Source organism: Trifolium pratense, linkage group LG1, assembly GCF_020283565.1.
Source record: "Trifolium pratense cultivar HEN17-A07 linkage group LG1, ARS_RC_1.1, whole genome shotgun sequence".
Taxonomy (NCBI): Eukaryota; Viridiplantae; Streptophyta; class Magnoliopsida; order Fabales; family Fabaceae; genus Trifolium; species Trifolium pratense.
This window is the reverse complement of record NC_060059.1, coordinates 43,311,759-43,326,878: the sequence shown is the minus strand read 5'-3', so window position 1 is coordinate 43,326,878 and position 15,120 is coordinate 43,311,759. Positions and strand designations below refer to the sequence as shown.

General features: G+C 36.3%; 2 protein-coding genes across 2 annotated transcripts; one reads left to right on the top strand and one right to left on the bottom strand.

The window, feature by feature from the left end:
• Window positions 1–459: 459 nt before the first annotated feature.
• LOC123918125 (UDP-rhamnose/UDP-galactose transporter 2-like) lies at window positions 460–3,726 on the bottom strand. Its single transcript, XM_045970093.1, has 5 exons — window positions 2,976–3,726; window positions 2,630–2,814; window positions 1,579–1,779; window positions 1,270–1,431; window positions 460–1,155 (listed from the first exon to the last, which is right to left on the bottom strand). The coding sequence occupies exons 1-5, from the start codon at window positions 3,103–3,105 to the stop codon at window positions 796–798; spliced, it is 1,038 nt and encodes a 345-aa protein (XP_045826049.1). The 5' UTR covers window positions 3,106–3,726; the 3' UTR covers window positions 460–795.
• A 7,209-nt stretch (window positions 3,727–10,935) lies between these two features.
• LOC123902562 (60S ribosomal protein L13a-4-like) lies at window positions 10,936–12,499 on the top strand. Its single transcript, XM_045952326.1, has 3 exons — window positions 10,936–11,315; window positions 11,872–11,988; window positions 12,092–12,499. The coding sequence occupies exons 1-3, from the start codon at window positions 11,044–11,046 to the stop codon at window positions 12,321–12,323; spliced, it is 621 nt and encodes a 206-aa protein (XP_045808282.1). The 5' UTR covers window positions 10,936–11,043; the 3' UTR covers window positions 12,324–12,499.
• The last annotated feature ends 2,621 nt before the right edge of the window (window positions 12,500–15,120 follow it).

The window sequence follows — 15,120 nt, the reverse complement described above, 5'->3', positions numbered from 1 at the left end:
CAAATAAAAAACGTAAATCTTCCTATAAAAAAAAAACTAATAATAAAAGAAAAAGAAGAAAAAAAACCATGTTTTTTTGGATTGGTGTACCACGCGCATACCACAGGTGTACCACACGTGTACCCATTGCAAAAAACAAAAAAAAAATTAGGTACGGCGTCGGTGCGTACCGGGGGAGTACCATACGCGTACAGGTACCCGGTACGTACCCGGTACCGTTACCCGGTACGTACCCGGTACCGGTACTCGGTCTAAAATGGAGTACCCATGCAACTTAGCTTCTCTCACTCTCTCTTACCTATTTCTCTCTTTACAATTTTTCTTCCAAACCAAACACACCCTAAGAGAAAGAGAAGGGGACCCCAAAAATTTAACTTGGGTTCTTGCAAATGATAGTTCTTAAGAGGAGTTCATTCATTAATCACTTCATTGATAAAAACTTTAGCTGATTCTAACACATAAAAGGACAAAATTGAGTGAATATATTGCCTTTCATCAACTTACACATTTTACACAGCAATAGCGCCCTCATATTGTTCATCTACAATCATCTACGGGCAAGCCAAATAAATAACAAACCTCAGCAACACAGTAAAGAAAAGAAGAAAAAAAATCAAAATAAAGGAACATTATATAAAATGGATTTTAGATCGTGTAAACAGATAGACACCGAGAGTTTCGCAGCAAGTAAACTAGAAAAGGAACAAATTAAATTGAAGTAGTAATCCACATTAAACTTGAGGCTAATCCTTATCGATCAATTTTAATTTTTACCATCTGTGACTGAGAGGCATCCTAACCTTTAGCCTCACCAAGTTCAATATCCTTCAACGGATTATTTTCTACCCCTTCCTTCAATAGCCTAATTTCTTCTTCTGTTAGGCTGTTTTTCGCATGGGGAAGAGTCTTCGCATTTGAGTGCTTTTCAAGCTCCACAGCCCAACTATAAATAACCATGCCAACAACCGCAAGAACCATTCCCATGATGTTCTTGAAAGTGAGCTCTGAATCAAATAGCAGCCACCCCAAAGTCAGAACACACAGTGTTTTCATGTGGCCTAAAACCTGGAAGGAAACTGCTGAGAAGCGCCCAATGCAGAGGTACTGGCTTACATTGCAAAACACAGCTAGGGTGCATGAAAGAAGAATGAATAACTGCAGAGATTTACAAAAGACACTAAATAAACAATCCAACACTATATGTAATATTTAACGACAAATACAAAGCAAAATTATCTAGATTCAACATAGAAAAGGGTGATCACTTACAATGGCACCAGAAGACATCTTAAAGTTGGTTATCAACTTGCCACTGAGATAGTAATCAACAAATGGACCAAGAATAATGAGAGAGAGAGCTTGAATAGGAGCAGTCTTACTCAGCAGTTCAAAAGATCCAATTGAATATTTCTTTTGTAGAGAACCAATTGACTGTCATAACAAAGGGAAAAAATATTAGGTATAGCAAGGAATCAATCATACAAAAAGCATGACAAGAGAAAATGAAATCTCAATAAAAATTGAAATAAATTCCATATTGCCCACGTGGTGGAACACAAACATTATATAAACACTTACAATTTGCTGTAAAGATGATGATACAACTGCTAGACTGGCACACACGAAACCCTTGAGGTTAACATTTACATCAGTTACAGTGCAAACACCAACACCAATAACCACAACCATGACTGACATTTTTACTTCCCTTGAGTAGTGTTTGCTGTGAAGGATCCACTCCATCACACAAACCACTGGAATCATGCTTAGTTTTGATATCTGTTCACATAAACAATGAGAAATTGAACAACTTAAAACCGGAGGAAATGAAGATTCAAAGTGAAAAATACGAGAATAGGCTTCATTTAAAAATTAGAGCACATGGGAGGAAACAGCTGAGCCTTGGTGATGGGGAGTCAGACAACAGTAAGCAAAGTGCTGCAAATCTCAAGATTTAAATATTGAGATGTAATTATAATAACTAATGCATATGTTTCTGAAAGGAAGGGTTTAGCACAATTTGAAATTATTACAAAATGAGGATGATTGTAATCTGGCTAGTGATTGCAAAATATTTCTGGAGCAGAGCACACATTAACAAAATGCCTACATAGTACATAGGTTTTCACACTTGAAGATGTAAGTTTATACTAGAATAAACTTTTGGATGTCAGCAATAGTATTCCTTACACCTAACCGTAAGTATATTTAAGGCACTAATACTGTGAGGATTGACATTATTACCGATAATAGTTAGTTGCAAAAGTGAAACAGAAAGGCATATGATTATGAACTCGAAACATCTCATTGTAGCTCTTCAAGTTCAAACAACCAGATAGTTATGTTGAAATAATGAAATCATATAAAAACACCACAGGACAATCAATTCAAAGCTTCAATATGGAATTGTTGTCACAATATTTGGGCAGGGTTTTAGAAATGAATCAACGCAGTGCAACAACTAAGCATTGTAAAAGAGCTAGGGTTGGTTGGATAGCCGATTCAATACATGCTATTGGGCTTTACCAAGGGGCGAATGAATGCATAATTATAAGAAAGAAAATAGATCAATAAAGACACACACACACACAGACGGTTGAACTTAATGTAAAAGGATAGAAAAGCTTACTTGGTAGAATCCAACAGAATTGAGCATGAGGCTGAAGTTCATCCCTGTGATAGATATATTTGCAACTGCTGAGAACCAAATAAGCTCCCACATAGGTACGTGCTTTGAAGCAGAATAACCGGTAGCATTTGACACCAGACCCACCAGAGCAGTTACAGCAAAGTGGAACCCAGTCAACGTAGTTGCTGGTAAATATGAATAAGATTAATAAGATTTACATGAATTATGGTCCGAATTAAAGAAACAATAATGTAAATCAAGTAAAATATGGATATGGAAATTTGGATCTGGGTGCAGATCCAGATGATACGCAAGAGATCTGATTGAAACAGAAGAGAGGACTGACCGAAGGTGAAAGCATAGCCGTTGTTGGACATGAGCTGCTTATTAGCCATGATAATTCCAACGGAGCTTACGACGTTCATACCCCATGCTCCAAAGTTAGATATTGGCGAAGTTTTCTTTTCGCTCTCCATCTTCTATTTATCGACGGATACCAGATCTGAGAAGTAGACAGTCGAGAGAGAGAGAGATATAAAGATCACAATTGTCTCTCTCTGTCGACTGGGAAAAGAAAGAGAATGGAAAAAAGAAGACTGAAAGCAAAGAATAAAGGAAGTGAGGGAGGGAGGGAGGAGCTTTTGCTTTGCCCGATTTAAAACTATCCTCCCACAACACTTTCCTGTATCTTTCCCTTACAATTCACATTAATCTCTCCTTCTGCGTCTTCTTCCTTCACCTCTCCAAATCTGTAATATTTTCTCTTTTATATTTTACTGAGGAGGAGGAACCAAAGTTGCTTCACACTCGCACCGCTGGAACCAGGAGGGAATCTTACGCCAAATATTCCTCTCAACCGTGATTTATGTTTGGTCACCCAAAAATATGAAATCAAATCAAATGGAAATTAAAAGATGACAAAAATCACATGGATGTCTAATTGGACCTGTTTGGATTAATTTTTGGAAAATTTAATTTGATTTTGTTAAGTTTATGATATTTTTTAAAAATAAAACCGAACCAATTTAATTGGTTTGGTTCAGTTTGGTACGGATACTTTAATGAATTTGCAACACTTTTTTTTTCTTTCAATTTATGCTATGTTATTATTTGTTTTTTTATATATATTCACTGCTACTATTTTTTCAATCCACGTAATATTTGATGTAATCAACTATCATTGTTCATAAAAGATAAGACAATGACGTGATTCTCAAACTAGGAGGAACATTAGGTGAAGAACAAATAAACTATATAGTACGAAACAAAATTTAAAGCAAATGGGTTAATGAATTAAAATATAAAGAACAAATTTTCAAGATGTAACAAATTTTCAAACGTGTTGTGGTGCCATGGTCGGTTCGTTAGGTCTGGGGAGGAGTTCCATGTGGCGAATGTTTATGCGCCGTGCGATTCACGGGCCAAGCAGGCCTTGTGGGATTCGCTTTCTTTGAAAATTCAGGCCTTGGGAAGATCCAGGGTGTGTGTTTGCGGGGATTTTAACGCTGTCAGGAGCGCTGATGAACGTCGTTCGGTCAGAGGCGGGAATAGCTCCTTGGATCTTGTTCCTTTCAACCGTTTTATCGATGACAATACCTTGATTGATTTACCACTGTGTGGACGAAAGTTCACTTGGTTTAAATGGGACGGGCGTTCTATGAGTCGCTTGGATAGATTCTTGCTTTCTGGGGAATGGTGCTTGACTTGGCCTAACTGTACACAAGTAGCTCGGATGAGAGGACTTTCTGATCATTGTCCCTTGGTTCTGGCAGCGGATGAGGAGGATTGGGGACCCCGTCCCACGAGGATGTTGAAGTGTTGGAGCGATGTCCCTGGATATAAACTGTTTGTGCGCGAAAGGTGGAACTCTTTTCAGTTTGACGGTTGGGGGGGTTATGTGTTAAAAGAAAAACTTAAAGGGATTAAGACAGCCTTGAAAGAGTGGCATATGACTCACACTCAGAATATACCTAGTCGGATTGCGGCTTTGAAGGATCAACTTGCAACGTTTGATGAGAAGGGGGGGGGGAAGCGGTCTTATCTGATTCGGAGTTAGCGGAGTTTCATGGTGTGACGTCGGATATACATTCGCTTTCCCGGTTGAATGCTAGTATCTGTTGGCAGCAGTCTCGCTCGCGGTGGCTTAAGGAAGGGGATGCTAATACTAAGTATTTCCACTCTGTTCTTGCGGGCCGACGGAGGGGTAATGCTATTTCGACCCTGCAGGTGGATAGCGCCGTTGTGGAGGGTGTGGTCCCTATTAGGAACGCGGTCGTGTCTCACTTTGCGGCCCACTTCAAGGCTGTTAATGTGGAACGACCTGGGATAGAAAATCTTAATTTTAAACGGCTGCAGGTGGCGGAGGTGAGCAGTTTGATCAAGCCTTTCTCTTTGGACGAGGTAAAGGCTGCGGTGTGGGACTGTGACAGTTATAAAAGTCCGGGCCCAGATGGGATCAATTTTGGCTTTATCAAGGATTTCTGGGCTGAGATGCAAGGGGACATTATGCGTTTTATCTCGGAGTTTCACCGTAATGGTAGATTGACTAAGGGTTTAAATGCCACTTTTATTGCATTGATACCCAAAGTTGATAGTCCCCAAAGATTGAATGACTTTCGGCCTATATCGCTTGTGGGCAGCCTTTATAAGATTTTGGCCAAGGTTTTAGCGAATTGATTGCGTCTTGTGATGGGAAGTGTGATTGCTGCATCTCAGACGGCTTTTGTGCAGGGTCGCCAGATCCTTGATGGCATTTTGGTTGCGAACGAGGTTGTGGATGAGGCCCGTAAGACCAAGAAGGGGCTACTTCTCTTTAAGGTTGATTTTGAGAAGGCTTATGATTCGGTTGACTGGGGTTACTTGGACGCTGTTATGGGGAGAATGGGTTTTCCGACCCTTTGGAGGAAGTGGATTAAAGAATGTGTGTGTACGGCAACAGCTTCCGTTTTAGTCAATGGTAGTCCGACTGATGAGTTCCCTCTCGAAAGGGGATTACGGCAGGGGGATCCGTTATCCCCTTTTCTTTTCCTATTGGCGGCAGAGGGTCTTAATGTATTGATGGAGGCCATGTTGGTGAGCAACCTGTTTACGGGGTACAGTGTTGGTGAGCTATCACCGACGACGGTGTCGCACCTTCAGTTTGCCGATGATACGTTGTTGATGGGGACTAAAAGTTGGGCGAATGTTCGTGCTTTGCGGGCTGTCCTTGTGCTGTTCGAGTCTATGTCGGGTTTGCGGGTTAACTTTCACAAAAGTATGCTGGTTGGGGTTAACATCCCTGATTCTTGGTTAGGTGAGGCGGCGTCTGCTCTGTGTTGTAAAGTGGGAAAGATTCCTTTTCTTTATTTGGGCCTTCCTATAGGGGGTGATCCGAGGCGTTTAGGTTTTTGGGAACCGGTTTTGGATCGTTTAAAGAATCGTCTATCAGGATGGAGGAGTCGCTTTCTTTCTTTTGGTGGTCGTCTAGTTCTGCTTAAATCTGTATTGCTCTCTCTGCCTGTCTATGCTCTTTCCTTCTTTAAAGCTCCCTCAGGTACTATCTCTTCTATAGAATCTATTTTGATTAATTTTTTTTGGGGGGGAAGTGAGGATTTTAGGAAAATATCTTGGATTAACTGGAAATCTATTTGCTTACGAAAGGAGTATGGGGGTTTGGGGGTTAGGCAGTTGAGGGAGTTTAACCTAGCCCTGTTAGGTAAGTGGTGCTGGAGGATGCTAGTGGATAGAGAGGGTTTATGGTTTCGAGTGTTGGCAGGTCGTTATGGGGTTGAGAGAGGCAGACTGTGTGAGGGTGGAGTGCGTGGGTCTACGTGGTGGAGGGAGTTGGCGCGTATTCGGGGTGGAGGTGGTGAGGTAGAGGGAGGGTGGTTCAGAGAGCATGTGTTGAGAAAGGTGGGGGATGGGTCTGACACTTTTTTCTGGACTGATCCCTGGGTGGATGGGACCTCTTTGCGGGAGCGGTTTGGGCGGTTGTTTGACTTGGCAGAAAACAAATCGGCGTCTGTGGCCGAGATGTTTATGCAGGGTTGGGGGGCTGGAGGGGAGGCGTGGGTGTGGCGGCGTCGGTTGTGGGCTTGGGAGGAGGAGATGTTGGGTGAGTGTCAGTCTTTACTTCTTACCGTCTCCTTGCAGGATCATGTTTTAGATAGGTGGCAGTGGCAGTCAGATTTGGACGATGTTTATACTGTTCGTGGTGCATATCAGCTTTTGACGACACAGGATGCGGCTACTTTGGATGCTGCGTCAGGTCTCATTTGGCACCGACAGGTTCCTTTGAAGGTTTCCATTTGTGCTTGGCGTCTCTTGCGGGACAGGTTACCTACCAAAGCAAATCTGGTTACTAGAGGGATTTTATCTGCGGAGGATCATCAGTGTGTCTCTGGTTGCGAAGAGGTTGAGTCGGCTCAACACTTGTTCCTCTCTTGCAGCACTTTTGGCGCTCTTTGGTCTCTTGTTAGCTCCTGGATTGGCTCTTCTTTGGTGATTGCTCAGACTCCTTCCGATCATTTTGTTCAGTTCACGGATTCAGCAGGCGGTTCTCGAGCACGACGTTCTTTTATGCAGCTCATATGGCTTGCGGTTGTGTGGGTTGTGTGGACCGAAAGAAACTACAGATTGTTTAGAGGTTCATCAAACTCAGTGCATCACATGTTGGACAAGATCAAGACTTTTTCATTTAGGTGGTTGAAAGCGACGAGTAGTACTTTAGCTTTGAACTGCCATAGCTGGTGGTCTAGTCCTATGCTTTGTTTGGGCCTTGTTTAGTTTCTTATGGTCATGTATCTTGAATCTTTGTAACCTTACTTAGTCTTTTCTGGCACATCTTGTGCTGGGAGGACGATTGGTCCATTTTAAATATATATATATCTCATTTTGGTTTATTAAAAAAAAAAAGATGTAACGAATAAATAGAAACATCATGTTCAATTTACATATTTTTATATGTTGTAGAGTAAAGACTCAATTAAGTCCATCACTAATGGACTAGTATAAAAACACCATTAAATTAAATCGAACAGTTTAAATTTTCCAAAATAAAAATGAGAGCATTTATAGATTCTCACACTCGATTTCTTTTTTTTCTGCCTCTCCCCCATTGTGCTACTGTGTCATGCTTCAATGGTGAAATTTTACAAGTACATTTGAATTCAAATTTTGTTGATACCGAGACATCTAAAGGGTCCATTACATTTTTTTATTTTTGAAGCAACGGTCCATTACACCTAAACATCCAATTTTTGGACATTTTTTTGAAGCCGGTGAAAAACAACAATATTTCAAAGAGTGGTCGAGAAAAAGAAGAATGGTCAAATTCAATATTACGTGATTCTCAATCTTCTTTCTCACCCCACCCAATTCTCTTAAAAAGTATCCCTAGAGCATGATGGTCGAAGAATCAAGATCCATATTTTAGTCTCGAAGAAAAAAAAATTCTTTAAGGAGAAAAAATGGATTAGGTACTGATTTCTTTAAGGTTCAATTTATATCTAAAGATTAAATTATACGAAGTGCTTCTTTGCCGGATGCAAAAGATGAGAGGAGAGAACAGGAAGTTGTCATGTGCCACAATTTAGCATCCAATCTATTTTAGTGATAACTTTTTTCTACAAACTAAAAATCCAAGAATCATGAAATCTCTACCTCTGACAATTGCAAATGATAGGAACATCATGGTTGATAGACAGAAGAAACAAAAAAGAAAAACAATAAGAGGTTGAAAACATAAGGCATCGGGGAAGAACGTGAATGAGATTGATGAGAGAATATAATAAATAGCCTTAAAAGTGAGATAAGAAATACTAAATGTCCACATTAAGAGTTTGATGAATAACTAGAACTTTCGACCCGTGCACGCACGGGTCTATTAAAAGGTATATATGAAAAATTGGAGTAATATTAACCGTAAATTTGGATAAATTTTTATACAACGGAAATTATGATATATTATGAAATATTTCCTTATAAACTACAATAGAAATTTTATTTGCATCTTCACTGTATTTGTCGATAATCAGAATCTTTAATCATTCTCTAGAAGTAACTATTGAAGTTGCAACATACAACTGACCATGTGAAAACATCGGCGACGAAAGATATATCTTAACATGTTTAACAAACTGTTTTTACTCTTTATTTTAAATTTTGATTAAATATTAAAAGTTTACATTGTGATCTTAAATTGAATTATGATTTTTTTGGCATAAAAGAATAGTGGCAACGAAGAAAAAAAATGATACATGTTTTGTAAAAAAAATTTAAAAAAATTGAGTAAATATTTTATTGTAATCGGACGTGTAAAAATTATATACACAATTCATCATATCCCAATTTTTTTTATAATTGGTTTTTGGTTAGTTTATGTTAGCAAACTTTTTTTTTTTGGGAATTGATGGTGCTTAATTGTCGTATGAAATGTTTCATATGAAAATTGATGGTGCTTAACACTTTGTGAACATAATTTTAATCACAACTGGTCTACTTGTCATAGTGGTTGGAGTGTTGTATTATAATATTGTAATGAATGGTTACGGGTTCGAATTCTAGTCAAGACAAAATTGTATTTTTTTAATTGTTTACACGTGAAGGTGTTATAGTATTAGAATATATATATATATATATATATAACTTTCCAAATCTCACATGATAATTATTCTCTAAAGACATAAAAATATTTCGTGATGAATAATATAGTCAACAATAATTTTGATATGATATACTTTTAAAATTGACGGTGCTTATCAATTGTTGCACATATTTTTAATCACAATTGGTATATTTGTCATAGTAGTTGGAAATATTGCCTTGCACTGAAGGGTTGCGGGTTCGAATCCTAGTCAAGACAAAATTATATTATTTTTTAATAAAAATTGCAAGATAAAACGGAGGGAAAACAAATTAGGGTTTAGGGTTTGCTTGCGTATACAAGCTTATAATATAAAAGATTAGGGGCCTGAAGATTAAGTGAAATGAACGATTAAGATTTGGTGTCAACGTTTAGTTTGACATTTGATGTTAACGGGTCCTAATTCTTAGGCTCTGTTTGGATTGATGGAATATAATGAAATGGAGAGGAGCGAAATAGATGGGAGTGGAATGAGATGGAGCGGAATAGAATAAATCTTCCATTCCGTTGTTTGGATATTTTAGAAAGGAGATGAACAAAATTGAAGGTAAGTGATGATATGAGATGAAATTCATTCCATCCTATTCCATTCCATTCCATCATTATTTTTAAAATCCAAACAATAAAACATTATTCTATTCAATCCCGCTCAGTTCTATTCCATTATATTCTATCAATTCAAATAGAGCTTTAATTAAAATATTACTTCCCACTTAAAAAATACTCAATATAAATAAAAATAATTTTTTTTCTTACTTAATTTCAAAATAAATACATATGAAAATTTATTCATATGAATGTATGTGTATTTTTCTTCCCACGAATATATTAGTTTTCTTCGAAATTACTTTCGAAAATTGAATTAACTTTTTTTTTTCTCTATAATGACAATCAATCAAAATTGATTGGTTATTATTCATTTTGAGTTTCATCTATACCTATATATAAAGAGGATACAAAAAATTTTAGTATGGATTTTTCATGATACCTTTAACTTTTTTATGTCTGTTTTTTTTAGTAGCAAATTTTTTTTATCAACAAACTCATAATAATATAAGACATTTTTTTTTACATAAGTTTGCATAATACACACAGACTGACGCGGAACGCGCCTGTCTGACCGCTAGTTAAATATAAATCGAATCACCAATTTAGTGTTTGAAAGTGTGATGCTTGTCTCATTCATTCAGCTAAAGACATATCAAAGTTCCAAACACATTTATAGGCATCTTTTTTAGACATAAGTAATGGACCTTATTAGTGCACATTCAGTTCTTTTAGTGTTTCTTCATTCATAGTATACATTTTGTCTCCACAAAATACGATTTCAATCTTCAAAACATCGTTCCCTCGATCTTAAATTAAGCGCAATTTTTTTAATATCCCTTGAAAGAACTTGACTTTTCGTGCTTGATACTGATTTTTTTTATCACCGTTCTCTTTTACGATGGCGGCAAAACGACGAGGCTCAACAACACAACGGGAGGGTTTTTGTTTCAATCTTTGAAAGGCGCGGCGGCGGTTTGGAAGTCTTTATTCTAATTTGAATTTGAACTTGAAAACTTTGTAGTTGTGTGCAGTGCACTATCACTTTGTTTACGTAAAAAAAATAAAAAAATAAAAGAAAAAGCATGTTGGGCTAATAATGAAAAGAAAAAGTTTATATTGGGCTTAGGCTTACACAGAATATAAGAAAGAGCCCAAAATTACAAACTTCTTCTCTTCGTCTCTTATATACTCACGAAACCCTAATTATCTCCGGAGAAGAACCAAGCTGCCGGGAAGAGCGAAAATGGTGTCTGGATCTGGAGTATGCGCAAAGAGAGTGGTGATCGACGGCCGTCACCACATGCTCGGCCGACTTGCATCTATTGTAGCAAAGGAGCTTCTCAATGGTCAGAAGGTGGTTGTTGTTAGATGTGAAGAAATTAGCATCTCCGGTGGACTCGTTAGACAGAAGATGAAATACATGCGTTTCCTTCGTAAGCGTATGAACACTCAACCTTCTCATGGTCCTATTCACTTTCGTGCACCTTCAAAGATCTTTTGGCGCACTCTTCGTGGGTTAGTCATTAGCTTAATCACTCTATATTTCTGTTAATTAATCGCATTTTGTATATTACATTGTAATAGGTTTTGGTTATTTGGTTTAATTTGATAGAGTTTTATGAAATTGATTCTAGAAGTGTAGAGTTGATTTTGACATCTAGAATTGATTCTAACTTGATTTTGTGTCTAGAATTTATTCTAAGAATATAGAATTTAGAGATTTTGATTCTAGAATTGGTTTTTTAGACTCAAATTTATTGTTCTACACACTTTTACATGAACGTTTCAGCATTGAATCCATTTCATACAATGTAGGCCACAACAGAACCAAACATACACGTGTTATTGAGTATTCTGTTATGTTTTGGATGGTTTTTCAAAAGTTTTATGTGGTTACGTATAATGTCTTCTTTGGAGGGTTTTTGAAGTGATTATTAAATTTAGGATGAATTGTTTTGAAGTTGAATATCTTTGTTTCTTTTATAGAATTGTGAACTTGTTATTATTAGAAAGTGGTGTAGTTGAGTGTTATGTTTAGGAGGTTACTGAGAAGTATTTTGTGTTTATGTAGAATGATTCCACATAAGACCAAGCGTGGAGAAGCTGCACTTGCTAGATTGAAGGTTTATGAGGGAATTCCTCCTCCATATGACAAGATCAAGAGGATGGTTGTTCCTGATGCTCTTAAGTAAGTTCCATTTGTATTATTTGATTTACAGTTTTTGATTTTTGTTGTTGAATTCAAATGTTTTTATATTGAATTTGAATATTGAACGAGTGAATGAAATTAGGGTGTTGAGGCTTCAAAAGGGACACAAATACTGCTTGCTTGGTCAATTGTCATCAGAGGTTGGATGGAACTACAATGACACCATCAAGGAGCTGGAGAAGAAGAGGAAGGAACGTGCACATTTGGCTTATGAGAAGAAGAAGCTGCTTACTAAGTTGAGGGCTAAAGCAGAGAAGATTGTAGACGACAAACTTGCTCCACAGCTCGAAATCCTTGCTCCTGTTAAGTACTGAATATTGCTAGAAATTTAAAGTTTTGATTTTGTAGCCCAAACTTGAACTCCATTTAAATCTTGGAAGTTTGTGCTTTACTCTCTAATAGTGTTTCCCCTTTGGTGTAACATGAAATATGTTGATCTGTCTGTGTTAAGACCATGCTATATAAAGATTTGTTTTAGTTGTTCGATTAATGTTGCTAAGAAGAATGCTAATATCACACTCTTAAACACACTCATTTAACACACTCCAATAATATGAGGCCATGTCACCCCATTTTTTATTCTTTTACTCTCTTGATTACCTGTTACCGGATGCATTGGAAAACAATTTTATTTATTTATTTTTTATTATTTGGTCTTTTAACCATTCATCTTCTCCAGTTACCCTCCCTCTCACCATACTGCAAATTCACTACAATTTTCTTCCCAAGTTGCAAAGAAGAACAAATTACCTGCAAGATACAAGACGACGACAAAAACAAAAACCAAAACAACTTGTCCCCAACATAACATGTAGAAATCCAAATCTTTTGTTTATATAGAAATCGATTATATTAAATCACTAATGAAAAGTTTAGATTAAGGTTTTTATGCGTTTTGTTCCAAATTTAGAGATATCGGTTAAATATTCAATTTGTGAATCCTTATCCACAATACCCAAATTTATCTTGATGTGAAAATTCTTAACTTAGTTTGATGTTGAGAAAAATAATCCTTCACCATATCAGATCTATCTTTACGTAAGAATGATGAGTAAAAAATTAAGTTAAGGTTGGTGTTGAAATTGAAAAGGTGAAGAAGATGGGTTGTTTACAAATGGTGCGCGCGTGTGTGTGTGAAGCTGAGAGCAAATCATGAGAAAATTATAAACTTTATGTTGGAGGTCATCGCAGATCTAGGTAGAGACCCAATGAGTCTTGGAGAAGATGAGGGATGCACTTAGATTCTAAATAAAAAAATATTAATTTTTTTTAAAGTGGTGTTGTCTTTCAAATTTGCAACCGGTTAACAGATCAAAGAATAAAAAATAGATGTGACGTGACTTAATGTCATAGGAGTGTGTTAAAAGGGTGTGTTTGAAAGTGTGTCATTAGCATTGCTCATGTTGCTAATGAGAGACTGAATATTGTGCATTCGAGATGGACATAATAGACATATGAGACGAGACAGTTAAATTCTCTTGTATATTATCTGCTCTTTTTGTCTTCACCTATTTGGTTTCTATGTAATTCATTAATAAATCTTAGTAAAATTTTGAACCATACATGTGGTTCTACTTGGTTTAATTTCCATGTAATTCAAGCAATTGGGCAAAAAATACAAGCTTGAGTTCTTTTTGGGATTTTTTAACGTAGACATGAAGTTGTGTACAAGTTGCACGTGTATCTTGGGATTTATACTTGTTTATCGTTCTCATTTTCAAATTTAATATTGTCTTTAATTGTTGAAGTGAATATTGTTTGATTCTTAGAGTTCAAATGAACATTAGTTACACTTTGCTTACTCCCAGTGTTGCTGTATTCTCAAATGTAAACACAAGTTTTAAGGGGATGTCAATCAGTTAGTTTATGTCCCAAGAGACTACATAGAATGTGATAAGAATGCTTGCTAATGAAAGTTATGTGTCATATCACTTTAATAAATGCTTAAAGATCCAAAATGAATGAAGCTCCAAAATTTTGACTATAGGCTTATTTGGTTAAAGAGCTTAAATAAATGCTATTTAGCCATTATTTTTGTGCATAGATAAGCCTTTGTCATATTTATCTTTTTAAAATATAATGTTAAATTGTATATGCTTTTTTTGAAGCAATGTTAAATTGCTATATATAACTTATACATTTGTTTCTTGACAAAAAAAATAAAATAAAATTATACGCTAGTTTCAATTGCTATTTTGGGTAGTTTATGTAAATAAACAGACAACAACTTATAGATAATATATATTATAATAGGATCAAATGACACAAACTAGTTTGATATCAAATGTTACACCTCTCAATAACGTTTTAAGCGATATAAATTTTATAAAATCTACTGTTAGATTGAAAGTTTATATCATATAGATCATTTGTGTAAAACTTCAGACAAATCCAAAATGATTTGATATGCTATTGCGACGCATAAAAATTAACAACATATAAAAAAAGACGTAAACCGTTAATTTTGATGTCATTTGATAAAATCTATATCAGTTAAAACGTTATCGAGAGGTGTAACATTTGGTGTCAAACTAGTTGGTGTCATTTGATCCTGACCCATATTATAAGTTATTTTTTAAGATTGCCGTACATTAAAAGTTACACCGCACCGATAATAAAATAATGGCTAAATTGCATTTTTGGCTTCTATTTTTTACAAACTTGTGATTTTGGTCTCCTTTGCAAAACATTACTACCCCATTAATTTTCACAAAGTCAACGCATATGTGGACAGTGACTCACTTATCATATTGGTATATATGTCAAGACATGTTGATATTCACATCCGAGTCCACGAATCCGCTGAATTAATGTAAGAATATGTCTAATATTAATGTAATCTTTATTATCATATCGACTAACACCCTTCAAATTCCTCTCAACTTGACTTGAAGATGTTACTACCATCTCTTTTGCTAAAGAAAAAAGTGATTAACATAGAGTATTATTTAGCTCCAATTTGTGGCTTCAAGATTACGCACGTTTGAGACTTGAAAATGTGAAACCAAACATACACTTAGACTATATAACGACAGAGGTAAGTTATCATTGTTGTCTTAGCTCCCATTAACCTCATCAAACTAGACAAAAAAAAATGATTGAAAAAATTCG

Bases quoted from the DNA above. Each gene is read 5' to 3' on its own strand.
- LOC123918125 (XM_045970093.1), bottom strand. From the start codon at position 3,105: ATGGAGAGCGAAAAGAAAACTTCGCCAATATCTAACTTTGGAGCATGG. The intron at 1,780-2,629 runs GTAAGCTTTTCT...TTATGTGAACAG, and splicing joins ATTCTGTTGGATTCTACCAA to ATATCAAAACTAAGCATGAT. The intron at 1,156-1,269 runs GTAAGTGATCAC...AAATCTCTGCAG, and splicing joins AGATGTCTTCTGGTGCCATT to TTATTCATTCTTCTTTCATG.
- LOC123902562 (XM_045952326.1), top strand. From the start codon at position 11,044: ATGGTGTCTGGATCTGGAGTATGCGCAAAGAGAGTGGTGATCGACGGC. The intron at 11,316-11,871 runs GTTAGTCATTAG...GTGTTTATGTAG, and splicing joins TTTTGGCGCACTCTTCGTGG to AATGATTCCACATAAGACCA. The intron at 11,989-12,091 runs GTAAGTTCCATT...GAATGAAATTAG, and splicing joins GTTGTTCCTGATGCTCTTAA to GGTGTTGAGGCTTCAAAAGG.